Here is a 24146-nt window from a genome sequence, read left to right on the forward strand (position 1 = left end):
GCTTTCCTCCATTCTAAACAAAGAGTTCTCATCCTCTTCTCCATTCATTCTACCTTCCTTGGTGTGCTTTGAGAGTGTGTGTCTCTTCCATTATATGTGGTGTATTAGTGTTTGGAAATGTGATTATGTAAAGACCCACCAACTTCAAAAACATGGTATCAAAGCTAGTAGATTCATGGTGAGAATGATATTTTTCCAACTAGATGGCAACATTTTTAATTTTCATGGGTTACCAATTTTTTATATTTGTTTATAATTGGAATATTTGAATGAAGTTGTTTCTCAAATCCCAACATGGTAGATAGTGGCAAGTGGTAACATGACCAAAAGAATGTTAAAGAGCATGAGAATGTCCAAAGAAGTTTGGGATGAACCTGCTCACGCAGTCTATTTGACTAATTTTTGTCTCACATAAGGATTGTATGAACCCCACATAGCAAGCTTGGAGCTGAAAGAATTACAATTTCTCAGTTATGTTTGTTTAGGAGCATTGCATATGTGCATGTACCGGATCAAGAAAGGTCCAAGCTAGATAACCATAGTGAGAAGTATGTGTTTATAGGTATGATCCAAGCACTAAGGGTTATAAGTTGTGAAATTCAAGTACCATAAATCAATTGGGATGTGGAATTTGATGAAGAATGCATTTGGAATTGGAGCGCCCAAAAAGAAGAAAAGTATCATTTTTTTTCCATTTATTTAATGAAGATGAGCAGATGAATAAAGTTCTAGATGAGCTTCCACTCCACCTTCTTCACTAGCATCCCTTATTTATGAAAGTTCATCTTCAAGATCATCGCTAGATGGATTCTAGTGAAAGACTAAGGAAATTGGGATTTTTCAAGGATATCTATGAGTCAATGGAGAATATAGATGATATCACTCTCTTTCTAATAAGTTGTGCAAGATTTGAAATAGAAAAATACAATATATACATATATATATATATATATATTATAAAAGGTTATAGGACGTTCATTTGAACCTTCACTTTAGTTTTCTAGTTTCAAAATTCATTGTTACTGATGATGCAAAAAATGCTTAGTCGAACTCCTTATCTATATGGATGGATGACATTAGCATAGTAGCCATGAGATCCTACAAAAAAGGATAAGGTTCTCAAAGCATACCAGTGTGGTGTGTGCCAAAGGGCCTTCAACTAGCTAGTCAATAAGATCAAAGCTTAATTGTATAGAGGAATTGCTATTTGGCTAGAGAATTGTTGTGCGTATGTTGCATAACAGTTGAGTACCTTTGTTCTGGTTGTTTGTGCCTTTTTATAGGCCTTTGTCCCTCATTATGGGGATAAATGCTGACCTTAATTGTCTTGTATCCGTTGGGAAAAAATGTTGGGGCATTGTAGGATTTAATGTCCTTTTGCACATTGGTCCGTCCGTTACGCTTTTGCTTGTCTCTCAGGTGAGCTGTTACCCATGTTATTTATGGGAAGCTCTTTTAATATTGACTACCCACGTTCATGTGGGCGCAAGCACCTGTGACGAGTCTTTCAGGGTTCCCCCAAAATCCATGGTGTCAATGCCCTACAGTGGCCGACCACCCATCGTGATGACACTTAATCCCTTATTTATGAAAGTTTGAGCTCAGGTGCTGTGAAATGAGGGTGAAAAGGGTATCTCTAGTGTGTGACTTGAATTGAGTCAATTTTAACCTATAATTAACAAAGGCAAGTGCAGTCGCCACCAATCATTGGATTTTTCTAAGGTATGATTGTTCACCTGACTTTGTTTGATTTTATTACCAATCATAGGCTAAGAAAAAGTTGTTTTTACTAATCTAATACTGATACTTGAGTTCAAAAATCCGATTACGTGCAGGGAAGGTGTTAGGCACCCCGCAACGCCTGTCTGGAGACAATCCTTTGTTTTTGTAAAATCTTAATTTTTAGACATTGGCAATTAAAACAAGCTATTGGCATTATCTCACGAGGCTTGAAAGAATTGGGCTTTGAGGTTTGATTTTGGAAGGGTGTGATCTCTATCAATGTTTTACTAGTACATTTGAAATTATTGCCAAATATCCACAACGTAAATCTAGCAACATCTCGCCTTATTTTCGTGGAGAAAATCTAGCAGCATTTCGCTTCTAGTGTGTTATAGCACACAAAACACTATCCTTACTAAGCTTTCGCTGTAAGTATACCACAACAAAGGTGTCCCATTTTCATGGCGAAAATTCGGTAGAGTTTCGTGTTTGGTGTGCTATAGTGCACCGGTAGAGTTTCGTGTTTGGTGTGCTATAGTGCACCGGCAGAGTTTCGTGCCTACGTATATGACATGCGTTAGCATGTTTGTACGAGGGCAAGCTGAAGCTCACCAAAGCATCAAGCATGTTGATGCATGTCGCATATACAGGGAAACCGATGTCACTAGCTGACATGGATCGAGACAAACACACCGTGATGATCATGCGCACGATGTAGTAGGAATATGCGCCTATAGTAGTCACCTTGAGTGCATACCCACACCACAAGGTTAAGTGCACCCATGATTACGAGAGGGCTGCTCTCCTAACCATGGGAGTTCATCATAAAAAGTGCATGACCACCCACAAACAAACAAACATAACTAGATGGATTCTAGTGAAAGACTAAGGAAATTGGGATTTTTCAAGGATATCTATGAGTCAATGGAGAATATAGATGATATCACTCTCTTTCTAATAAGTTGTGCAAGATTTGAAATAGAAAAATACAATATATACATATATATATATATATATATATATTATAAAAGGTTATAGGACGTTCATTTGAACCTTCACTTTAGTTTTCTAGTTTCAAAATTCATTGTTACTGATGATGCAAAAAATGCTTAGTCGAACTCCTCATCTATATGGATGGATGACATTAGCATAGTAGCCATGAGATCCTACAAAAAAGGATAAGGTTCTCAAAGCATACCAGTGTGGTGTGTGCCAAAGGGCCTTCAACGAGCTAGTCAATAAGATCAAAGCTTAATTGTATAGAGGAATTGCTATTTGGCTAGAGAATTGTAATGCGTATGTTGCATAACAGTTGCGTACCTTTGTTCTGGTTGTTTGTGCCTTTTTATAGGCCTTTGTCCCTCATTATGGGGATAAATGCTGACCTTAATTGTCTTGTATCCGTTGGGAAAAAATGTTGGGGCATTGTAGGATTTAATGTCATTTTGCACATTGGTCCGTCCGTTACGCTTTTGCTTGTCTCTCAGGTGAGCTGTTACCCATGTTATTTATGGGAAGCTCTTTTAATACTAACTACCCACGTTCATGTGGGCGCAAGCGCCTGTGACGAGTCTTTCAGGGTTCCCCCAAAATCCATGGTGTCAATGCCTTATAGTGGCCGACCACCCATCGCGATGACACTTAATCCCTTATTTATGAAAGTTTGAGCTCAGGTGCTATGAAATGAGGGTGAAAAGGGTATCTCTAGTGTGTGACTTGAATTGAGTCAATTTTAACCTATAATTAACAAAGGCAAGTGCAGTCGCCACCAATCATTGGATTTTTCTAAGGTATGATTGTTCACCTGACTCTATTTGATTTTACTACCAATCATAGGCTAAGAAAAAGTTGTTTTTACTAATCTAATACGAACGAGTAAAAAATATTGATCCTTGAGTTCAAAAATCTGATTACGTGCAGGGAAGGTGTTAGGCACCCCGCAACGCCTGTCTGGAGACAATCCTTTGTTTTTGTAAAATCTTAATTTTTAGACATTGGCAATTAAAACAAGCTATTGGCATTATCTCACGAGGCTTCAAAGAATTGGGCTTTGAGGTTTGATTTTGGAAGGGTGTGATCTCTATCAATGTTTTACTAGTACATTTGAAATTATTGCCAAATATCCACAATGTAAATCTAGCAACATCTCGCCTTATTTTTGTGGAGAAAATCTAGCAGCATTTCGCTTCTAGTGTGTTATAGCACACAAAACGCTATCCTTACTAAGCTTTCGCTGTAAGGATACCATAACAAAGGTGCCCCATTTTCATGGCGAAAATTCGGTAGAGTTTCGCGTTTGGTGTGCTATGGTGCACCGGCAGAGTTTCGTGCCTACGTATATGACATGCGTTAGCATGTTCGTACAAGGGCAAGCTGAAGCTCACCAAAGTATCAAGCATGTTGATGCATGTCGCATATACAGGGAAACCGATGTCACTAGCTGACATGGATCGAGACAAACACACCGTGATGATCATGCACACGATGTAGTACGAATATGCGCCTATAGTAGTCGCCTTGAGTGCATACTCACACCACAAGGTTAAGTGCACCCATGATCACGAGAGGGCTGCTCTCCTAACCATGGGAGTTCATCATAAAAAGTGCATGACCACCCACAAACAAACGAACATATATATATATATATATATACACACACACACACACATGCATCATGCACAATGCAAGCACACAAAGTAGGGAACATTACGATTAATTTCGTTCTATACTGGTCGAAATGGCTGAAAAATTTCGTTCCAGTCACTTAGGTGGTATGAATAACCCCCTTGTTCCACCTCAGATTGAATTTTGGTTCATTCCGACCTGCTTCGACCATTCTGGCCTGTTTCGTTGAATTTCGGCTGATATATCTATTCCGGGCGGTACTGAAAAGAACATACCTTTTTACGTTTTAAACGATTTTTGCTGAATGAAATGATCATGTGGTAGTAGTTACCAACACGTCGTTGGTTTCTTGAAGGAACCCACCTCCTCACAGCTGGTAGCTTCTCATTTTTTTTGCTTCTTCTTATGTGTTTTTGTGTTCTCTGCTTCTTCTCTTCTTCTTTTTTAGTCCTTTGTGTGTAGTCTGCCTTCACTGCCTTGTATTGATTTATTGTTTAATAGTTAATACTTTAATTTCTTTTAGTCTTGTGAGCCTTTCACACGTGAGTCACTTGGGAAAGCTGAAAGTTTCAGCCTTTTGTCATTTATGTTGACTTCTAAGACACCCCACTGCACGTGGCTAACCTATGTCTCACCATTTTTTTTCCTCTTTTAATTTTAATTTTATCATTACTCTTGTTATAATCTAAAAAATAATTATTAATTTATTATTGTTATTATTATTGAGTGATATCTGGGATTTGAGCTTAATAAGTTTGACATATTAGTTGAAATATGAACTTATAATTATAAAATTCTTAAAAATTTATATGGATTTTGATGAATAACCTAAAATATATAAAAAATAGCTATAACTTGAAATGGCATACCGAAAAAGATTGGTATTAGACCGGTACCGAAATATTCATTTCCAATTGACAAACCGAAACGGGTTCCAAAACGGTATTCAAAACATTGGTAGGGATCCAAACCAGACATTGCCAATGCTCCAAGGGTATGCCTGGCAAGGTATAGTAAATGTAAATTAGACAATGCCATACTCAAGGAACGCAGCCCAAGCAAGGTACAAGAAAGATAAAGCATGCATGCCTACGTCCAAAGGGTATGGCCCAACAAGGTATTGGAAATAGGGATGGCAATTTAAATCCGACACGCGGATATCCGGTCTGGTTTGATGCTAATGGGCCGGATTTTACTCGGCCTGATAAAGAATAGGGTCGGGTTTGGATTTTATCAAAACCCAGCCTGAAACCCGATCTGGATAAAACCCGGTTCCCCTGAATTTACAAAAAACCCCTTATATATATATATATATTAAGTTGTAAACCCTAATCTAATCTCATTTCAATTCTCTTCTCATGCCTCAGACATGCCTTCAGCCCCTCACACCTCAGCCTCTCACTCCCTTAGCCCCTCACGCCCTAGGCCCCTCACACCTCAACCTCACGCATGCAGCAACGCACAACTGCAGAAGAGCACGCAGCCACGCGCAGGGGCATGTTTGGGTGGGTTTCGTCTCTGTTTGGTTGCATAGAAAATTTAGTTTTCTCGAGAACTAGGCAGAAAACTCGATTAGCGTTAGCTGTATAGTGTTTGATGAGCTCTTCATTGTGTTGTTGATTTTTTTTTTTTTAAATGATTGTTTTAGTAATATGTGTTTTTGATGAGCTTGTCTTTGATTTGTTGGAGAAATGATGAGATTGACTGTGAGCGATGGAAGATCTGTGGATTTTGAGCTCGATAATGCTATATTTAAATTAAACTCTCTCTCTCTCTCTCTCTCTCTCTCTCTCTCTCTCTCTCTCTTTAATTCTCTATTTTGTTGCTAGAAAAATTAGTTTTCTCAGGAACTAAACGAAAAATATATGTTGGTTTTAGTTTTATATAGTTCTGCGTTATTGAGATTTTTAGGTTCGTTTGGTAACAATTGATTTAGGCTACGTTAGATGGCTTGAATGGGCTTGAATCTAGGAAAAATATCTTAATGGGCTTCAAAAATTTTTCTTTGTTGGGCCAGATTTGGGCCCAACTACTAAACGGGGCCAACGGGGCTCGGCGGGGTGGGTCTGGGCCCCGAAAAAAAAAATCTGATTATTAATCGAACCAAGTTCGGGTTGCGAGTCCTGCCCCGCGGGTCTGGTCCGGCTCTGCAAAAACCCGGCCCGAACCCGACCCGTTGCCATTCCTAATTGGAAAGATGAAATAGACATTGCCATATCCTAGGAATGTGACCTAAGCAAGATACAAAGAGAGCAACCCTACCCTAGATACATGGTTCTAAAGAAAAAGGTTAAGAGAGGGAAAGAGATAACTACATGGAAAGACTACGCCTCCTAATCTACTAAACATTGCTCTTTTTGGGCTTGTGTCTTCTTACTTTTTTTTTTGCCCTTCTTAACTTACATTTTAGAAGTTGCACCCTCGCTTTAATAAAGGAAACATAAAGCCAGCAGATAGGTAAAAGAGATAACAAATAAAGCACATAAAAGGGGAAATAAGCATGTTATTTGTGGAGGGGTTTGGGCCCAGAAAATCAGTATTGACCCATTTAACGTAGGCCTAAGATCGGCTTGAGTAACCAAAACCAGCCCATAAGATGGTGTTAAGGATATATTTTATGTAATTGGCTAATCTTTTGACAAAACGCATTTTACTTGTAATTGGGTAGATCTAGGATGTATTTAATATTTCAAGGAACAAGAGTTCAAGTCTAGTATTGAAGCCATGCAAATCTATTCAAGAAACAAGTGAAGAAGTGCTAATTTTTTTAAGCTTGATAGCAACTCGACACCTCTCGATAACTTGGCTATCTATCGAGCTCTTTAGCTTCTTGTTATCGTAATCTCGATACCTATCAATAGCTAGGTCGATCGATCGAGTAATTTTCTATCTCCTCGATAGCTTCTCGATAGCTCTCGATAGCTCGCAACAGATAGGCTCGACACCTCCTCGACACCTCTCGATCGATTGAGAATTACGAAATTCAAATTTTCAGATCTGATTTTCTCCCCATGCTGACATGTATGTGTAGGGTTTCTTTTCTCACAATCCTCGACATATATAAGGCTTATTTTAGAGGCCGTTACATAAGAGAATACAAGGAAAATATATGCAAAAGGTGACCGATGCCTTATTCTCTTTAAAAGAAGCTACTGCGTCTTTGCGCCTTAGGGTTTTGTAACCAAGTGCTTCTTGATCTTCATTGTTGATGAAGTGAAGAACTTTGCAGCCAACATTCTTCTTCCTCAAGTTGGTGAGTTAGTCATGTACTGGGATCCCTACAACAAAAAGGGTGGCATTCATATATTGAAGAGTTCAGAGGTTCTGAAGTGGTAGAAGGTTTCTACTGTAAGTTCATCTACTGAAATTGTTGAGTCTAGGGACAAACATTTTGTACTAGATCTGAAACTTCTCTTTACTATAGTGGATTGTTTTTTGGGAAGGTTTCCTCCTAGATTTTTTACTGTGAAACTAGTTTGTTTCATTGGTTTTCTTGGGTTATTATATCTTGTCTTATTTATTTTTCTGCTGCATGATTTTAACATGATATTGATGTTTGTTTGTTTTAACAAGTTTTATTTATAATTAATCTAATTAACAAGTTGGGTTTAAAACTTGTTAATTCTATCAAGCGAGGTCTAAATTTCTCAACAAGTGGTATTAGAGCGGGTACACTTTGATTGGATTAATTTCCTGAGTGTGATCCTTGACCCCTATTGTCATGGATCGTTAACAATCTCTTTTGATTCCTCATTTTTTTGATGAAACTAATTATGTGGACTGGAAAGTTCGTATAAAAGTTTTTTTGTAGGCTCTAGGTGAACAGGTATGGCAAGCTATTGAAGTTGGCTAGATTAAGCCAAAGGAAGCGTCGATGGATTGAGATGATGCAACAATCAAAGCGGTAAATTTCAAAAGGAGGGTCTTGAATGCTTTGTTTTGTGGGGTGACCAATGAGGAATTCAAGAAAATATCATCCACAGAAGTTGCCAAGGAAGCATGGACCATTCTTGAGACCACTTATGAAGGTACCAAGGCAGTAAAGACTGTGAAGTTTCAACGACTCACTAGTAGTTTTGAAGAAATAAGGATGGAGGAGGATGAGACCTTTGATGAGTTCTATGCTAAACTCAAGGATATTATGAATTTTGCCTTTAACCTTGAAGAATCTATAGCAGAATCTAAGATTGTTAGAAAAATCCTTAGGTTTTTACCTGAAAGATTCCATGCTAAGATCATTGCCATTGAAGAAGTGAAAGACATTAATCAACTTCCTTTGACTGAGCTTGTAAGGAACTTCAAACCTATGATATGGGATTAGACTCAATGGGAAAAGTTGAAAAGAGTAAAAACTTGGCTATTAAGGGTATAGAGGAAGAGATTGAGGACTCTGAAGATGAAGATGAAAGTGAAGATGAAGACGAAAATGAAGATGAAGATGAGGGTAAGGATCTAACTTTCATAACTGATGAGATTATCAAGCTTCTTCAATTTAGGAAAAAGGATAAGGGCAAACCTCCTAGGAAATCAAAATCCTCTATGAAGGGCAAGAATGAGAAACCCCTTATTCAATGCCATGAGTGCAAAGGTTTTTGTCATATGAGGACAAAGTGTCCAAACTACCTTATGAAGGAAAGGACTAAGGAGTCAAAAGATAAAGGGTTGGTTGCTACTTATACTGAGAATGACTCTTCTGATGAGTATGCAGATGAATGTAGTCACATTATGACCTTTGCTGCCTCAACCAATAAGGTGATTGGGGAGAGTGATAGTGACAATGAGGATTCTTCTGATGATGAAGTACCCAAGAAGTTGACCATTCAGGAAGCCTATAATAAGTTATGCACTGAATTCATAAAATCTGAAAAGACTTCTCATCTTTGTAGAAAAGAGCTTAATGAGGTAAAAACTGAAAAAGTTGATTTGTTAGTCAAATTAGATGAGACTACAAGGTTAATTGAGACTCTTGTTGTGGAGAACAACTCATTAGAAGAGAAGGTTAAGAATCTTGAGGTTGAGGTTAGTCAAGCTAGAACTCAAATAGAGAGAATGTCTAGTGCAAAGCTTGATGAGGTATTGAGTGCTCAAAAGCCTAGTTCTAATAAGACTGGCTTAAGATATGCTGGTTCCTCCAGCCCCTTCTCTTCCACGACTTCTGGATAAAGGTATGAAATCGAAAACTATTTTCGCTAATTCTAAATTCTTTGTTAGTCCTTATGTTTGTCACCATTGTGTTGTTTCTAGACACATTCGTCCTAATTGCTTTAAATTGTATCCTTAAAAGCACTTGTCCAAACGGTCATAGGTTTCCTCTCAAGGACCTATACCTTTGTTTGGAGAATTATTAAAAGTTTTGAGTTTTTTAACTCAATTTTAGGAGAATTCTAATTCTTCTATGTCCTTTAGTAGACATATTAGGACACGTGCTTTTTCATCTTCATGGCCAAAAACTCGTGCTGTGTGGGTGAGAAAGGAGCTTAAGACTTAATTGTCTCTTTTGTTTGTCCTCTGCTTTAATTCTTTCTATCTAAAGTAGGACTCTTTTTGCTTGATTTCTTATCTGTTTTTGGAATCTTGCTTTCATGCATTTGTATTTTTCTATCATGCCTTCATGCATATGCATCTTTCTTTCATGCTTTCATATTGTTTGTCTGTTTTTGTTTGGTTGTTTAGTTTTTATTTTGTTTTGTTTTCAAAATAAATATAAAAATAAAAATAAAATGGAAAAATCAGAAAAATACAAAAACAGTGTGTGTTTTGTGTACATTGGTACTTGTGTACCTTGGATGGCCATTGAAACAAAGTTTTCTAAACTTTATATCTTTTATAACTTAGACGAGCATTTCTATGCACAACTAAGCAAGTGAGTTTTATGGCTTGTGTTTGTGATGAGTAAGATTAAGTAATCTCTTGTACTTAACACTTGTATCACTTTTTTTGACGGCAAGGACTAGAAAATCCTAAAAGAAAAGCATAAATAACCATCTCACCACTGTTGCCTGCCAATCATCAAATGACATTTGTATGCTTCGGCATAGCAAAAGTGCAATGTCAATGACATTTGTGTGTTTTGGCATAGCAAAATTGGAATATCAAATGCTTAATATCATTGGGTATTTCTTTTCTTTCTTTTATATGCCCATGCATGATTTGCTTAAAAAGAAAAATAAGCAAAGAAAAATAAAAAACACAAAGATCAAAATGCTTTATATATGATTGCAAGCGTGCATTCTAGGAGATGTGGGAGCAGTGACAACTCCAGGAATTTTTCCTAGGGTGTTCCTTAAGAAGCATAATTTTTCCCAGTAGCGGCTCTAGGAATTTTTTCCAAATGTATTGTTGTTTAGTTGTTTAATTAATTTGTTTGTCTTTTATAAACTATAATTTGTTATATTGTTGTTTTATTAATTATAAAATTATTAATTGTTGTTTAACCTAACATAATTTAATTTGTTTGTCTTATATAAAGTATTGATTAATTAAATTATTATTTTATTATTTATTAGTTGCTTTCTTTAATTAATTATTGGTTAATTAATATCACAAACAAAATATGTACTACTTATTTTTATAAGGCCCACAGAATGAGAAATTTGCTGCTACAATAAATTTTATATATATATATATATGGGGTGGCAAAATCTCACACGACCCATGAACTCGACATGACTAATCCGTTTATAAACAGGTCATGGGTTGAGGATAAATAGGTTCGGATCATATTTGGGTTGACAAGATTAACCTGTTTAAAAATGGGTCATGTTCTTGTTCAACATGCGAACCCGTTTGACTCGTTTAATTATTAGTTATTTTGATATTATTGATTAATTAATGGTTGTTTTTATATGTTTATTACTATATTTATAGTTGCAATTATATTGTAATTTTAGATATATGGGAATTGAGAAAAATTATATAGATTTGGTACAACCTATTCATCAGACAGTGGCGACTCAAGGAATTTTTCCCAAGGTGTTCCTTAAAAAGCATAATTTTTCCCAGTAGAGGCTCTAGGAATTTTTCCTAAATGTATTGTTGTTTAGTTGTTTCATTAATTTGTTTGTCTTTTATAAACTATAATAATCTTTTATAAACTATAATTTGTTATATTGTTGTTTTATTAATTATAAAATTATTAATTGTTGTTTAACCTAACATAATTTAATTTTTTTGTCTTATATAAAGTATTGATTAATTAAATTATTAATTATTATTTATTAGTTTCTTTTTCCAATTAATTATTGGTTAATTAATATCCCAAACAAACAAAATTAATTAGTTCAACTAATTACTATGGTTGTTTGATACTTCACTACTTGGAATATCACACTATTACTTAACAAAAATAAAGAAAAGTCAATAAATTTTGCAGCACAAAAATATATAGGCTGTTTAGCTTAAGTCCAAGTCTAAAAAAGAGTGATTTATCACATATTTTATAACCATTAGTTGAACTAATCAACTAGCACACAACACACAGCCATATTTATTAATTATTAGTTGTACACTTGCGCTAGCACTGGCACACAGCACACCTACACTACCCTAGCCCCATGCCCCCATCTACCCTCCAATTCAACAGAAAAAGCCCAATGCCCTATGGCCCCCAATCACAAGACTAGAACCAATCAGATAAAGCCAATTTATTCACAAGACTAAAACCAATAAGATAAAGCCAATTTATTGTATCTCACCAAAAGACACCAACACCAACACTAAAAGACAATTAATAATCTCACCAAAACCAACACCTTATATAGTTACTAAGTTACACCAACAACAACACTGGATATTCTAAAAAAAAAAATAATAATAATAAAAACACCAACACCGGATAAAGGCATAAAGCCAAAAACAGGGTAAAGAGAGACTGAGATGGACAGAGAGAGACTAAGACAGAGAGAGAGACTGAGATGAAGAGAGAGAGATTGAGATAGAGATGAAATAACTTGAGGTTGAGGGAGCAGGGAGGCCCGAGGCTGATGGCTTATGGGCAGCACCGTCGGGCACAGTGGCGAGGCGAGGAAGACTAATCAAGCAGCACGTCGAGATGTAGCTTCTGTCCGTTTAAATGGGAGATCGAGTTTAACGCCCGATCTGGCGGGCGATCTCCTCCGTCCGTTCCGTTGTTGTTGTCCGTGGTTGTTGCGTGACTTGCATCTTTGACTCTATGAAGTGTTTGCATTTGTGAGTGTTTGAGGCCCGATCTGATTTCAGTATATTAGGTTATTTTCTTTTTTTTTTTTTTTTTTTTTTTTTTTGAGAATCCATTGGTTACTGGGTTTGCTACCATCTGTTGGGCTTGCCATGGGCTTCCCGTCCTTGTTTTTTTTTTTTTGGAGAATCCGTGGGCTTGCTACTTGCTCTGTTACAATTTTTTTTTTTTAGATTTTAGGTCAAATTTTTCTTGGGCTTTTTTTTTTAGTTTTTTATTTTTGTTTTGCTTGAAAGTAGAACAAATAAAATATATTTTTTTTAGGGTGTTCCTAATTTTAATTTGAGGGTGTTCCTATATATATATATATTTTTTTTTTTTTTAAGGATAAACAAATAAAAAATTTTAATTATTATATATAATTTTTTTTTCAATTCAGGGTGTTCCTGGGAACACTCTGGGACCAACATGGCATCGCCATTGTGTGGAAGTTATAGGATGTACCTCGAAGGTGATATCCCCATCAAATAGTTATGATTGTGTGTGAGTTAAAGTGATTTTCTCATATCTCAAATCTCATAACATGTATACACTTATGTAATCTTGCGTGTTTTTCACACACAACACGCAATATTCTTTGCTACTCTTGATACATGTGAGGTACAATGTATTTGGCCATCACAAGGTTTTACATGTGTTAATGTATGCTCACTAAATGTCTTGACTTATTTTTGAAATATAAAATTGGTTAGAATTGTTTAGTGTGCGTGTGTGTTTTGGGATCTATTGCTTAACATTTTTTTCTTATTGAGAGACTTGTTTTTCACATGTTTTGCATTTTTCTATTATCTTGTCATGCGTAGCATCTTGTTTCATTACATTCATGCATTTATATGGATTTCTTGTGCCCCCTTGATCATTCTTGATCTCTTTATATCCCTCGGGTGAAGCTTTCTAGCTTCTTGTACCCTTTTCAATCATGACAAAAAGGGGGAGTAATTATGGTGACTTTGTGATTCTTCTGCTTTTTTTTTTTTTTTTAAATTCTACATGTTAGGGGGAGAAATACATGCAACCCAACCCAAACAAACACAAACTATGTAAGGAGAACTTAAGGTTTAGGTTTTATTTTAGGAAGAGAGGCAAAAATGTAAATAATAAAAATGTAAACCATATTTTTTAATATATATTTTTAAAATTTAATTATATATTAAATATAGGTAGGCCAGGTCGGGTTAGATGGATTTGTGAATCTTATGACCCAAACCCAACCCAATTTGCTATAATTTTTTTTTTTCATAACCTAACCCAACCTACCAAACCTTAAAATTGGGTTGAATTGGGTTGGTTTTGACGAGTTGGTGGGCTTACTGTACACCCCTATAGCCCTACTAGTCACCAACATAATAATAAAAAAAAACACATAAAATAGAAAAGAAAAATCCTTACCCTCTACCTTCATCGTCCTTGGCTCCCTATCCTCTGGCTCTACCATGGACATTATCCCCATGTCTGGCATTGGCAATGACGGTGCTCCTCCCCAATAAAATTGAAGCAATTTCATACTCTTCATTTTTTTTTTAATTGCTAAGAAAATTAAGATATGAATAGGAGACGAACATCTCAAACTAATTTAGTTTTGTATTTTTTGCTTATGCGGCTTGTTTTAGTTTTTAGTTTGTATGTTTGTGATTTTGCTTCTAAGTACTTTTTTTCTTTGTTGGGTTTCTTATTTGATTTTTTTTTTTTTATGGATCAATCTAAACCCTATTGATGCGAAGAGAGGAGTTGTCCATTGCACTCAATATGTTCAAGGATCTAATTATTGTCTAATGAATGTCTTTCTTTATCGAATTCCAAGAAGGGGGATAATTCACTATGGGCTATATTAGGAGAACCATGATGTCTCTAACAATAATGATTACACCTACACAATTCTTGGCTTTTGAAAAAGGTCAATGCCTTTTTCATTTTGAATAATCATTTGAATGATAGCAATGACTTTATAGTTTTCTTATTTGTGTCCTATATGCATTGATCTCTAAAAATATGGTAGAAGAGTAAATTGAAAATTGAAAATTGAAATTGGATGGAGAAGCTAATTTAATAATCCCAACTCCTATAAGCTTTTATCAAGATCCAAGAAAATTTCAATCCTAATATCCAAAACAATTTCAATAACAGCAAAAGCATATCCCAAAAATTTACAAATCAAAGAGAAGAAACAAATTAAGAGGAAGCAAACACTTACAAAGGGACCAAGGATCTTGTTCTGTTAATGCCATCCCCACTAAAACTCTCATTACTTGCAATTGCTCAATGGTGATCTTGCCCACTATATCTACCATTTATTTTTAAAAAGGTACAACTTCTAACCAATAACAAATAAAAGTAGAAAACTTCTAAAAAATTCAATCTAGCATTGCACAATGTAGGAATATGTGATTAAATAATGCATATTTGTATGTTTCAAGAAGTTGCAATGGTACCAAAAAAGTAAAAATTGATGATGCCAATATTACATTGAAGAACTTATTATTGCTAAAACTACCAATATAGCAAAACAAAATTGTGACACTAAATATGAAAACAAACATAACAAATACAACAATTTATTTATGTGGTTATGCCCCAACAATGTAGGTTTTTGTTTTTACCTCAACAGGTTGCCTAATGTTGTTATTTTGTGTAGGTCGCATATTCCTGGAATCATTCACAATATTAAAAGACCACATATAAACCCAAAACCTAAAATCCAATTTGCATTTAATTTTGGTAGGAAATTTTTCTGGGAAAATTTAAAAGATGCCTCTGTCTATAAAACTATAAATTTAATTAAAGCAACAACTATACCACAAACCCAAAAAAAGTACTCATCCATATCCCCAAGAGGAAACTTTAGAAACCCATCAAATTTCCTATCATGGGCTAACCACAATTCAAAGAACACCAACTAAGAAGCCCTACAACCATAAATTCATTGATGCAACTTTGATAAGTATAGTTTATAGCTTTTGTTATGTTAGAGAAAGAATAGAGCGTCAAGCAAAATTGTAATCGACCCACCAACAATTTTATCAATAGAAATTAAGTTTGACTCCATGAGATCTAAATTGTAATCAAATAGCACTAAGAAAAGAATTGGTCTAAGTTTCAAAACACATAATAAATTTGAGGAAATATTCTATGATAAAGAATTGAATACAAAATATTACCTTACGCAACATCCACAATAGAAGCAAATTGAGAGTGGTGAAGGATTTGGTTGAGATTAAAGAGAGGGGGTAGGGTTTGCGTTTGAGCCCTAAGAAAATAAAAAAGAAACCAATGAGACATAGAGAAAAAAAAAATTAGAGAGAGATTATAGGCATCAGTTAGTCACATCCTCAGAAGAATAGACATTTGAGAGAAAAATCATTACTTCATAATCAGGCACAATCCTTAACAATGAAAATATCATGAGACACATGTAACCCTTTTTTTTTTCCTTTAGTCCCAATATCAACAAATTTATGTTAATATTTAAAAAAAAAAACAAAAAATATAAAAAGAAAAGCAAGATATAATGCTTGTAGGCAATTGATGTTGTTTCTAAACATTTCAAGGGTTTTAGCTAATTGCTCGTACTCATACTCTTTCATCTCCGCCTCTACCTCTACTTTTTCCACCACTCCTACACCTTCTAAAAAACCAAAATAACCCAATGATGTCCTTTAATGCAATCTCTTTTAAATTAAATAATTGACATAGTAAAAAATGATGAAAAATATCATAACTTTGTGATGAAATTCAAACATTTGGAAATTCAAACTTAGACTCTCACTCACCAGGGGCAATGATAGTTGCAATATGAGGCACAATCTGAATTGTTATGTTTTGGTTCAGTGTGTAACAGCATCACTAAGCACTATCTTTGTGAAAAACTCAAATCATGAGTCTGATTTCGAGGCCAATCCGATAATAGCCTAAATGAACTGTTTTGTGTACTTAGGAACACCAAAAAAAAAAAAAAAAAAATACAATAATTATCAAAACATTTAAACAACCAAAAAGGAAAACAATTTCTTTCAAACTGAATAAACAGCCTCTTTGGAAATGTAGTAAACAAAGTAAAAGTAATAGAAAAGCCTTTTGAAAACTAATTATAAATCAAAACATTAATTAAAACCAAATCTAACACATAAGAGAGCAGTAATTAATTGCCACTGACACCTAGAAATGTGCCAAGTGTAGAAGACAAATGCTAAACTTTATGACTCAATGAAAGACAATTTCACCATCTATATAAAAATAAACATCTTTTATATGTACAGAAAACAAATGAATCATTAGTCACAAAAATAGACACACAGAGAGCATAGTAACTATAAAGAGACAGACAAAGATAGACTAAGAGAGAAATTGTTCGAGTGTAATACTACCACCTATCGGCAAGCCAGTCTCCTACCAACATCAGATTATCTAAATTGCAACTGATAATTTTTTTTAAAAACATAGTTGGTAATAAAAAAAATATAATATACTTGGGTTAAATTTTTTTGAACTAAGGTCTTTGGGTTAGAATTGATTTTGTTTTAGTAGAAGAGATTGAAACGGTGTCACTTCGCAGTAAACTCTTCATCTTCTCCTACATAGAAATCTCTCCCCAAGATACCCCCACATAGAATAGAAGAAGAAGAAAGTTTGACAAATGAAAAACTATCATAACTTTTAAAAAATTAAAAAATAAATACGAGAAAGAAACAACAGTGATTTATGAACAACACACTTGGTTGCATTCTCACAAAAGGACACGGTTAGGAGACGTAGTTTTGATTGAATTTGCTAAAATATGAAAGAGAGAGCAATGCGGCCAATATTTGAAATTAGCAAACTCCACTACCCATCAATCTATGCTAATCGTTCAAAAGAAACACTCCCAAACGTAATTGTAAATCATAATTAGAGCTCGTTTGGATAGGTTGTTATGAAATCCTAAACGCCCGTTTTTATTAAAATTGTCAATATGCGTGTGTTTGTTATAGCGATTTTACTAGAAATTGCGTTATTTAAAACATCAAATATTACATTTTGAAACAGAGGTTGGGGATAGCTTTTTGAAAAGCTTCATTGAAAATGCAAATCACTCTATACATTTTAAAGTTTGAATACCTAAAACACCCTCAAGTTTTTGCTAAACGACAAAAACACCAGCTAGCAAATAACCTCACTGGTCACCTCAAGCTTGCTCTCTGTCCAGTGGTGGAGCCACGTTGAGGCCGAGGGGGCCATGACCCCCCCCCCCCCCCCAAAAAAAACTTCAAGGTTAATCTAATTTTAGCAACTTACCTAATCTGCACCACCATATAGTTGCAGACAGCACTAGCTTTCGCTGGCAGATGCATCTGGGTAGGCACTTGCTAAATAAGCAGTCTTCACACTTTTCTTAACTACTTTTCTTTAAATCTCCAGCATCCTAACTCTTCTACCTTTTTTTTCTTCCAGTTCTTCTTTCTTTATTTCTTCGGTTCTTCTGTCATTTTTATGAAGCACAGAGAGTGACTTTTGATTTTACCTAGCAATGTTTATCAATTACCCGTCCTTCCTCCACCACGTGTATGGTTGAAACTAAAAGTCTCAAAATTTAGAGTCCCTAGGTGGTTAGGTAATGGTATGGGTCATAAACTCTTTTATGACTTTTCTTTTTCATCTTTATTTGTTAAATGAATATAACAAACTATTATTATACCTAATAAAAATATACAACAATACATCATGTAAATTTTTTTTTTTTGGTTTCCAATACATCATGTAATTGGTTGTATATAATTATATTTTGTTATATATTGAAATTTGGATGATGATTTAGTAGACAAACTAAATAGTAGACAAACCAAATGCTACCCTTTTTGGTAATTTGCACTGAAACAACAATTTTAAACTAATATTGTTCACAAAGTTTGCCAAATGTTTTATTGTGACTTTCAAAATTGTGTTTTCAAAACGCTTATTTTAAAAACGCTATTTTTAAAAAAGCACTTTTTAAAACCTCTTATCCAAACAGACCCTTAATAGCCAAAACTATGGAACAAAATTAAAAACTTATTGGTAATGTTTTCGGAGAAATTCTGGTTGGATTACAGAGTTCCTCAGATTTTTCTCTCCCTCTCTGACTCTCTTTGCCCCTTATTAACGCTCTCAATGAATAAGTTTTTGAATATGTTTAGAGAGACCCGAAGAGAGGTTCTGGTTGTCTAAGATAAGCACAAAATATAGTGGTTGTGGGAAGGAGTAATGAAACAATCAAAATTTATATCCACCCCTACGCCAAAACTTTGTGTCTCTAATAGTTTTTATGACGCTGTGTCTCTAATAGTTTTTTATATCTCTTTCTTTGGCAGTTTTTTTTTCTTTTTTTTGTTTTAATATATACCTTATGTCAAACGGTTAGGAGTTAGTGAAACTGAATAAGCAAACAACTGAAAAGATACAATTGTTTAGTGTTTTAAAGGAAATGTGGCATTAATTTGTGTAGCCATGTGGTGCAATGAGAGGTGGTTAACGAAAAGTCAAATGTTTTGCTTTTATATTATTACTAGTCACTAACTTGTGTGATGCATGGGATAGTTGGTTAAATAACAATTACAAATAATCATACAAAGCCCGCAAAATATGTTCTTTGATTATAAATGTTGGGTGTTTCACATAACACATAAAGATCACACCTTGGTTTCTCTATGTCGATGAAAAAAATTATTGCCAACATTCCAATAACTCATACACAAATTTGGGCATAATATAAATTCACATAATGCTCAATTGCAAATAAATTTATAGTCTACCACCAATATAAATCATATAAAAAAATTTATTGATAAAATGAATATTTAAATGTGTAAATAATCTCATGACAGCATTAGCAAGAGCATGCATTTGCTACCAGGGAATAATATGCCACATAAACACATGGGGCACTATGCTACTATCTCTTATAAGAAGCAACTCATAAACACAATATTCAAAACTTTGGAAAGAAACTGCTGAAAAATAGTCTAAGTATCTTTGCTTATCTACTCTTGATGGCCCCCAATTTTGATTATGCTGGCTTCTTGGAAACTGTTGAGGAGATCATTTGCAGCAACATATATTTGTGTTAGATGCATCTAATTTCCTTTAGATACATCTTAAGTACATGCAAATAATAGTAGTTTGAAAGAGTGTCTATTTGAAAGGAATCAAACGAAATGCCTATATATTTCAGTTTCAACTATCTCTATAAACAATTAAAACCAAATTTCATAAACTCTTTGGATACATCTTAAGACAGACATACAATCAATTTCAAAAACACCAAATGTTGGGTTGAAAGTAATACACAATTATTTGAAGCAGTGCTATTAGGCTCAGCCAAGCCATTCTCTATGGAAAAAAAATTTAAATACAGTAAGGTTCATTTAAATGAGACAATGAAATAATGTATTAATAGCTATTTCTATGAGCAAGAAAATAAAAAATATTTGAAGCAATTGCATGAAATTATTTAAGTACATGCCATCAATGAAGTTGCTTGAAATCATTTTAAGTACATACCATCAATGAAGCTACAACATTAACATTGTTCATGACATTATTTTATTATTTGTAGCACAAGTTCCTGGTTCATGATAGGCAATGTGGGCATGTAAGATATACATTGGTGCATGGAAATCTACAAAATCACCTACACAAAAACAAAAAAGGAGAGAGTTAAATTAATGATTGTGTAATAATCATAGTGTAGTTTAGATAGAGATGAATTCTAAATGCAGGTTTAGTCTCCTTCTTTTTTGGGTCTATAAAATTTACAAAATCATAGATGCATTGCAAACAAACACCAACTGATTTGATCATAAATTGATTAAATTAGAATGGAGTATATACGTTTATATTATGCAATTCTTTTTTATTTATTAAACAAATTAACAATTTTCCTAATACCTAAACAACATGGACTTTTAAAAAGGAAAGAAGTGAGAGACCAACCACAACAAATTAATATCTTTCCTGATATTTAGTTTTTTAAAAGTTGGCAATATCCTGCAAAGGTTTGCATTTTGAATTTCTCAACTCCAAATATTTTCCTTGTTCATGACCTTTATTTTATTTTTATTTTTTGTATATAATACAACAATCACACTCATTACTTAAAATTAGGACTCAGGTTCATTAACTTATAATTAGGAGATTTTTAATGCACCTATCAAAATTAATACTCATGGCAGTCTCAATTTTCAATCAATCTTGTATTCCCAAAATAAGGCTACATTGAACAAAGCAGAAATCTAACAAAGAGGCAAATGAATTGCAATCTGCACTTCAATTTTCTTCAATTGGACAAAGACATAGGAAATGAAAAGATGGAAAAAAATGACATCAACAAAGATAGATGTAAGCAAGAATCTACCTAAAAAACCCTATCTCTATAACTGAAATTTCACAACCAACATTAGGAAAGAATTATAGTTGGATTCAAAATTGGAATCACATATATTACAACACTTGTAACTCATGTTGATATAAGAGTCTTAGGATGCTCAGAACATCCTATGACAAAACTTAAAATTGAATGAAAAAGATTGCATAAAGAAATTGAAACAAATCCTCTAACAATGACAAAACCATAATCTAAAAAAAGAAAACTTTAAAATCTCACAAAAGTATACCAAACAAGGAAAAATATTCTAACGAAAAAACAATAATTGACAAAATAGATCCCCAGAAATTGGAAAAATAAAATGGGAAATCAGGGTACCTTTAACCCTGATTCAATTATTTTTTTTGGCATAAGACCCTATGTCTGGTACAAAAACACGGTATACTGCAATTGGAGAAAAAAATGAAAAAGAATGAAAATAAGAAATAAAAAATTAAGTAGGAAGATGGAATCTTAACAACAGTGAACAATATAGAAGTATTAAGCCACAAACAATGTAAGAATGGAACCTTTGTTGTTGTAGGGAAGGAACGGCACAAAAGCAGGAGAAGAAACTATATAGCATGAAGGAAGGAAAAAAAAAAGATAGAAACTATACAACAGTAAAAACTAATCTAAACTGTAAGTTTAAAACTATCTTCACATCAAGACAGAGTTTTGATTGAATTTAACAAAACCCACTACGAGCTCCAAACCCATCAATCTAAAAGAGAAAACACTCCCAAACAAAACCCTAAATCATATTTAACAGGAAAACTTATAAAACAAAATTAGTAAACTTACTGGTAATAGTGTCTGAGAAAAACTGGTCTCTGACGGTGGTAAAAAGAAATCACAGAGTGGGCCTAATTTCTGAGCTTTTCTCTACAGCTAATGGCAACAACTAAAAATGTAAAAAATTGCAGACCATAAACTCAAACTCAATAGCCAAATGGAAAAACACAAAAGAATTAACCCTGAATTTTTTAAATATACATAGAAAATAAAATTGAAGTATGCCTCAACTTGATAAACAAACCTTGTAGATATCAATAGCTCGACATCTAACAACTCCTCACCATTAAAGTTGACAGTGGCCTTGAACCTAAAAAAAAAAATTGTATACCTTTGTTTCTTGAAAACCAAAAAAAAGAAAGAAATATCAGGAATATAGGAAACATAAAACAAATTGGAAAGTAAAATGAAAATAAAAAACAAATTGTATTTGGTTTACGGATGGTTCTAGGGCTTTTATGCTTTGAAATTGTGTCTCCAAAACCAAACGCAACAATAAAAAATAGAAAAGAAGAGATTAAAAAAAAAAAGCAGATCACTACAATTGAAAGGGAAAGCGAAAGAAGTCATCTTTATTGATAGTGGGTTTGCTGGCTAATGGTAGCGGCAGACTCTATTCTCTCTTCAAGTATCTTCTCATAGGGGAAAAAGTGGCATTACTGAGAAGGAAAAAAATTGAAGAGAAGTTGAAAATATTTATATAGACACACATAAAGTGGTTAGAGCATCTCCAATGGTGTAGCTAAATGCATAAAAATCTCTATAATAGAGAATGGCACCATAAAAAGAGTCTCCAATGGATTCTCTATACCTGTAATTTTTTTGGCTCATGAACAGTAGCTCATCAAGTCTGATGGGCTACTCTTCATTCTTCAAATGTTTTTTTTATTATAATAATCAGGTGTTGAATAAAAAAATGTGTAATTGTTAATTAAAAAAAGAATAAATAATGAATGAAGAAATAATATTTAAATGAGATAGAGAATGGGATAAAGAATCTGTTGGAAAATGTATTTGTAAAAGTGGGTAGATAAAAGGTAAAAGTCACCATTCATGCTCCAAACAATACAAAAATTTGATGAATTTGCCGGAGATGCTCAACGGTGTGGGGCTTTTAAAAATAATTTGTTACAATTTCCTCTTCTTTTTTTTTCTTTTTTTTTTTTATAATTTATTTTTAAAAAGGGTTATTTGCTGATTTGCTGCTATTTTTAAAAAAAGTTTTATTTTTCCTTGTAACTACTGTCCAAACGAAAAGACATATTGTTTTGGTGTTTTTATATGTAAATGTGTCGGTCGTTTATGTAGCCACTTGGCGTCAACAAAAAGTCAAACATTTCGACTATTAGTTATTATATAGATATAGATATGGATATAGATTACTAGTTGCTAGCCCGTGCAAAGCATGGAAAAATTACTTAAGAGATTTTAAAAAATAGTACTAATATTTTCCAAAGAGTTTTTTCCTTCCATCTCTCGCTTAGTAATGGTTGTATCCCTTAATATTTAAATGTTACAAAATTTATAATTTTCTCCATTGTTTGATTTGTCTTTGAAAACGCATATTAATACTAAACATATAATTCATAAAAAAATTCCATTGTAAGAAGACTACCATTCCTTCTTTTGAGAAAAGAAGAATACTATTCTAATGTTGTAATTTGGATTTTTATGATGAAACTTCTAATGTAATAAAAATACCAATTATGTTAATGGTCCAGTATGCCTAAATGCATATGAAAAAAAAAAAAAAAAATCAAGAGGAATAAACCACAAAGTTAACTTAAGCTAATGCATGAGTAACGTATTTTGTTAGACACATGTTGTATATTGCAAGGAGTCAATTTTGTACCAAAGACCATTTTGGTTTGGCTAAGGAAATAATATATTTCGGTACTAATCAACACCATTGTAACATTTCAAAAATATCATTTTATATATACTAAACTGAATGTTCTACAAAATGCTAAAGATACTACAAATTTTATGACATAACATTTTGTAAATTGATGTGATAATAAATGTGATTAGTAAATAGCAATAACATAATATAAATAATAATAAAAATATAAAAACAAAACTATGACTGGTGACAATAATTTTTAGAGGTTAGGTGGTGAAATTTGTTGTATCTTTAGCATCATTTATATTTTTTTCTCTAAATATCCTTCCAACGTTTTTTTACCTTATTTTATTCTCATCTACTTATTCTCTCTAACAATAGATGTACTCATATATTTTCACCAAATTATGATGTATAATAATGATAAAAACAATAATATAATAGTACAATAATAATAACAAAAACAAAAGCACTTGTTTCCATGGTTAAAAAAAAAAAAAAAAAAAAAAAAAAAAAAAAAAAAAACCTAACTGTTCCTTAAAAAAAAAAGAACTAATCATCTATATATATATATA

General features: G+C 33.5%; 1 protein-coding gene across 1 annotated transcript; it reads left to right on the plus strand.

Annotated features, from left to right (window-relative positions):
* The first annotated feature begins 8673 nt into the window (after window positions 1–8673).
* LOC136062626 (uncharacterized) lies at window positions 8674–9835 on the plus strand. Its single transcript, XM_065761902.1, has 2 exons — window positions 8674–9345; window positions 9725–9835. Exons 1-2 carry the CDS (start codon window positions 8674–8676, stop codon window positions 9833–9835), a joined length of 783 nt encoding a protein of 260 aa, XP_065617974.1.
* Window positions 9836–24146: the final 14311 nt, after the last annotated feature.

This window comes from Quercus suber, unplaced genomic scaffold (assembly GCF_002906115.3).
Source record: "Quercus suber isolate HL8 unplaced genomic scaffold, Cork oak 2.0 scaffold_434, whole genome shotgun sequence".
NCBI classification, from domain to species: domain Eukaryota; kingdom Viridiplantae; phylum Streptophyta; class Magnoliopsida; order Fagales; family Fagaceae; genus Quercus; species Quercus suber.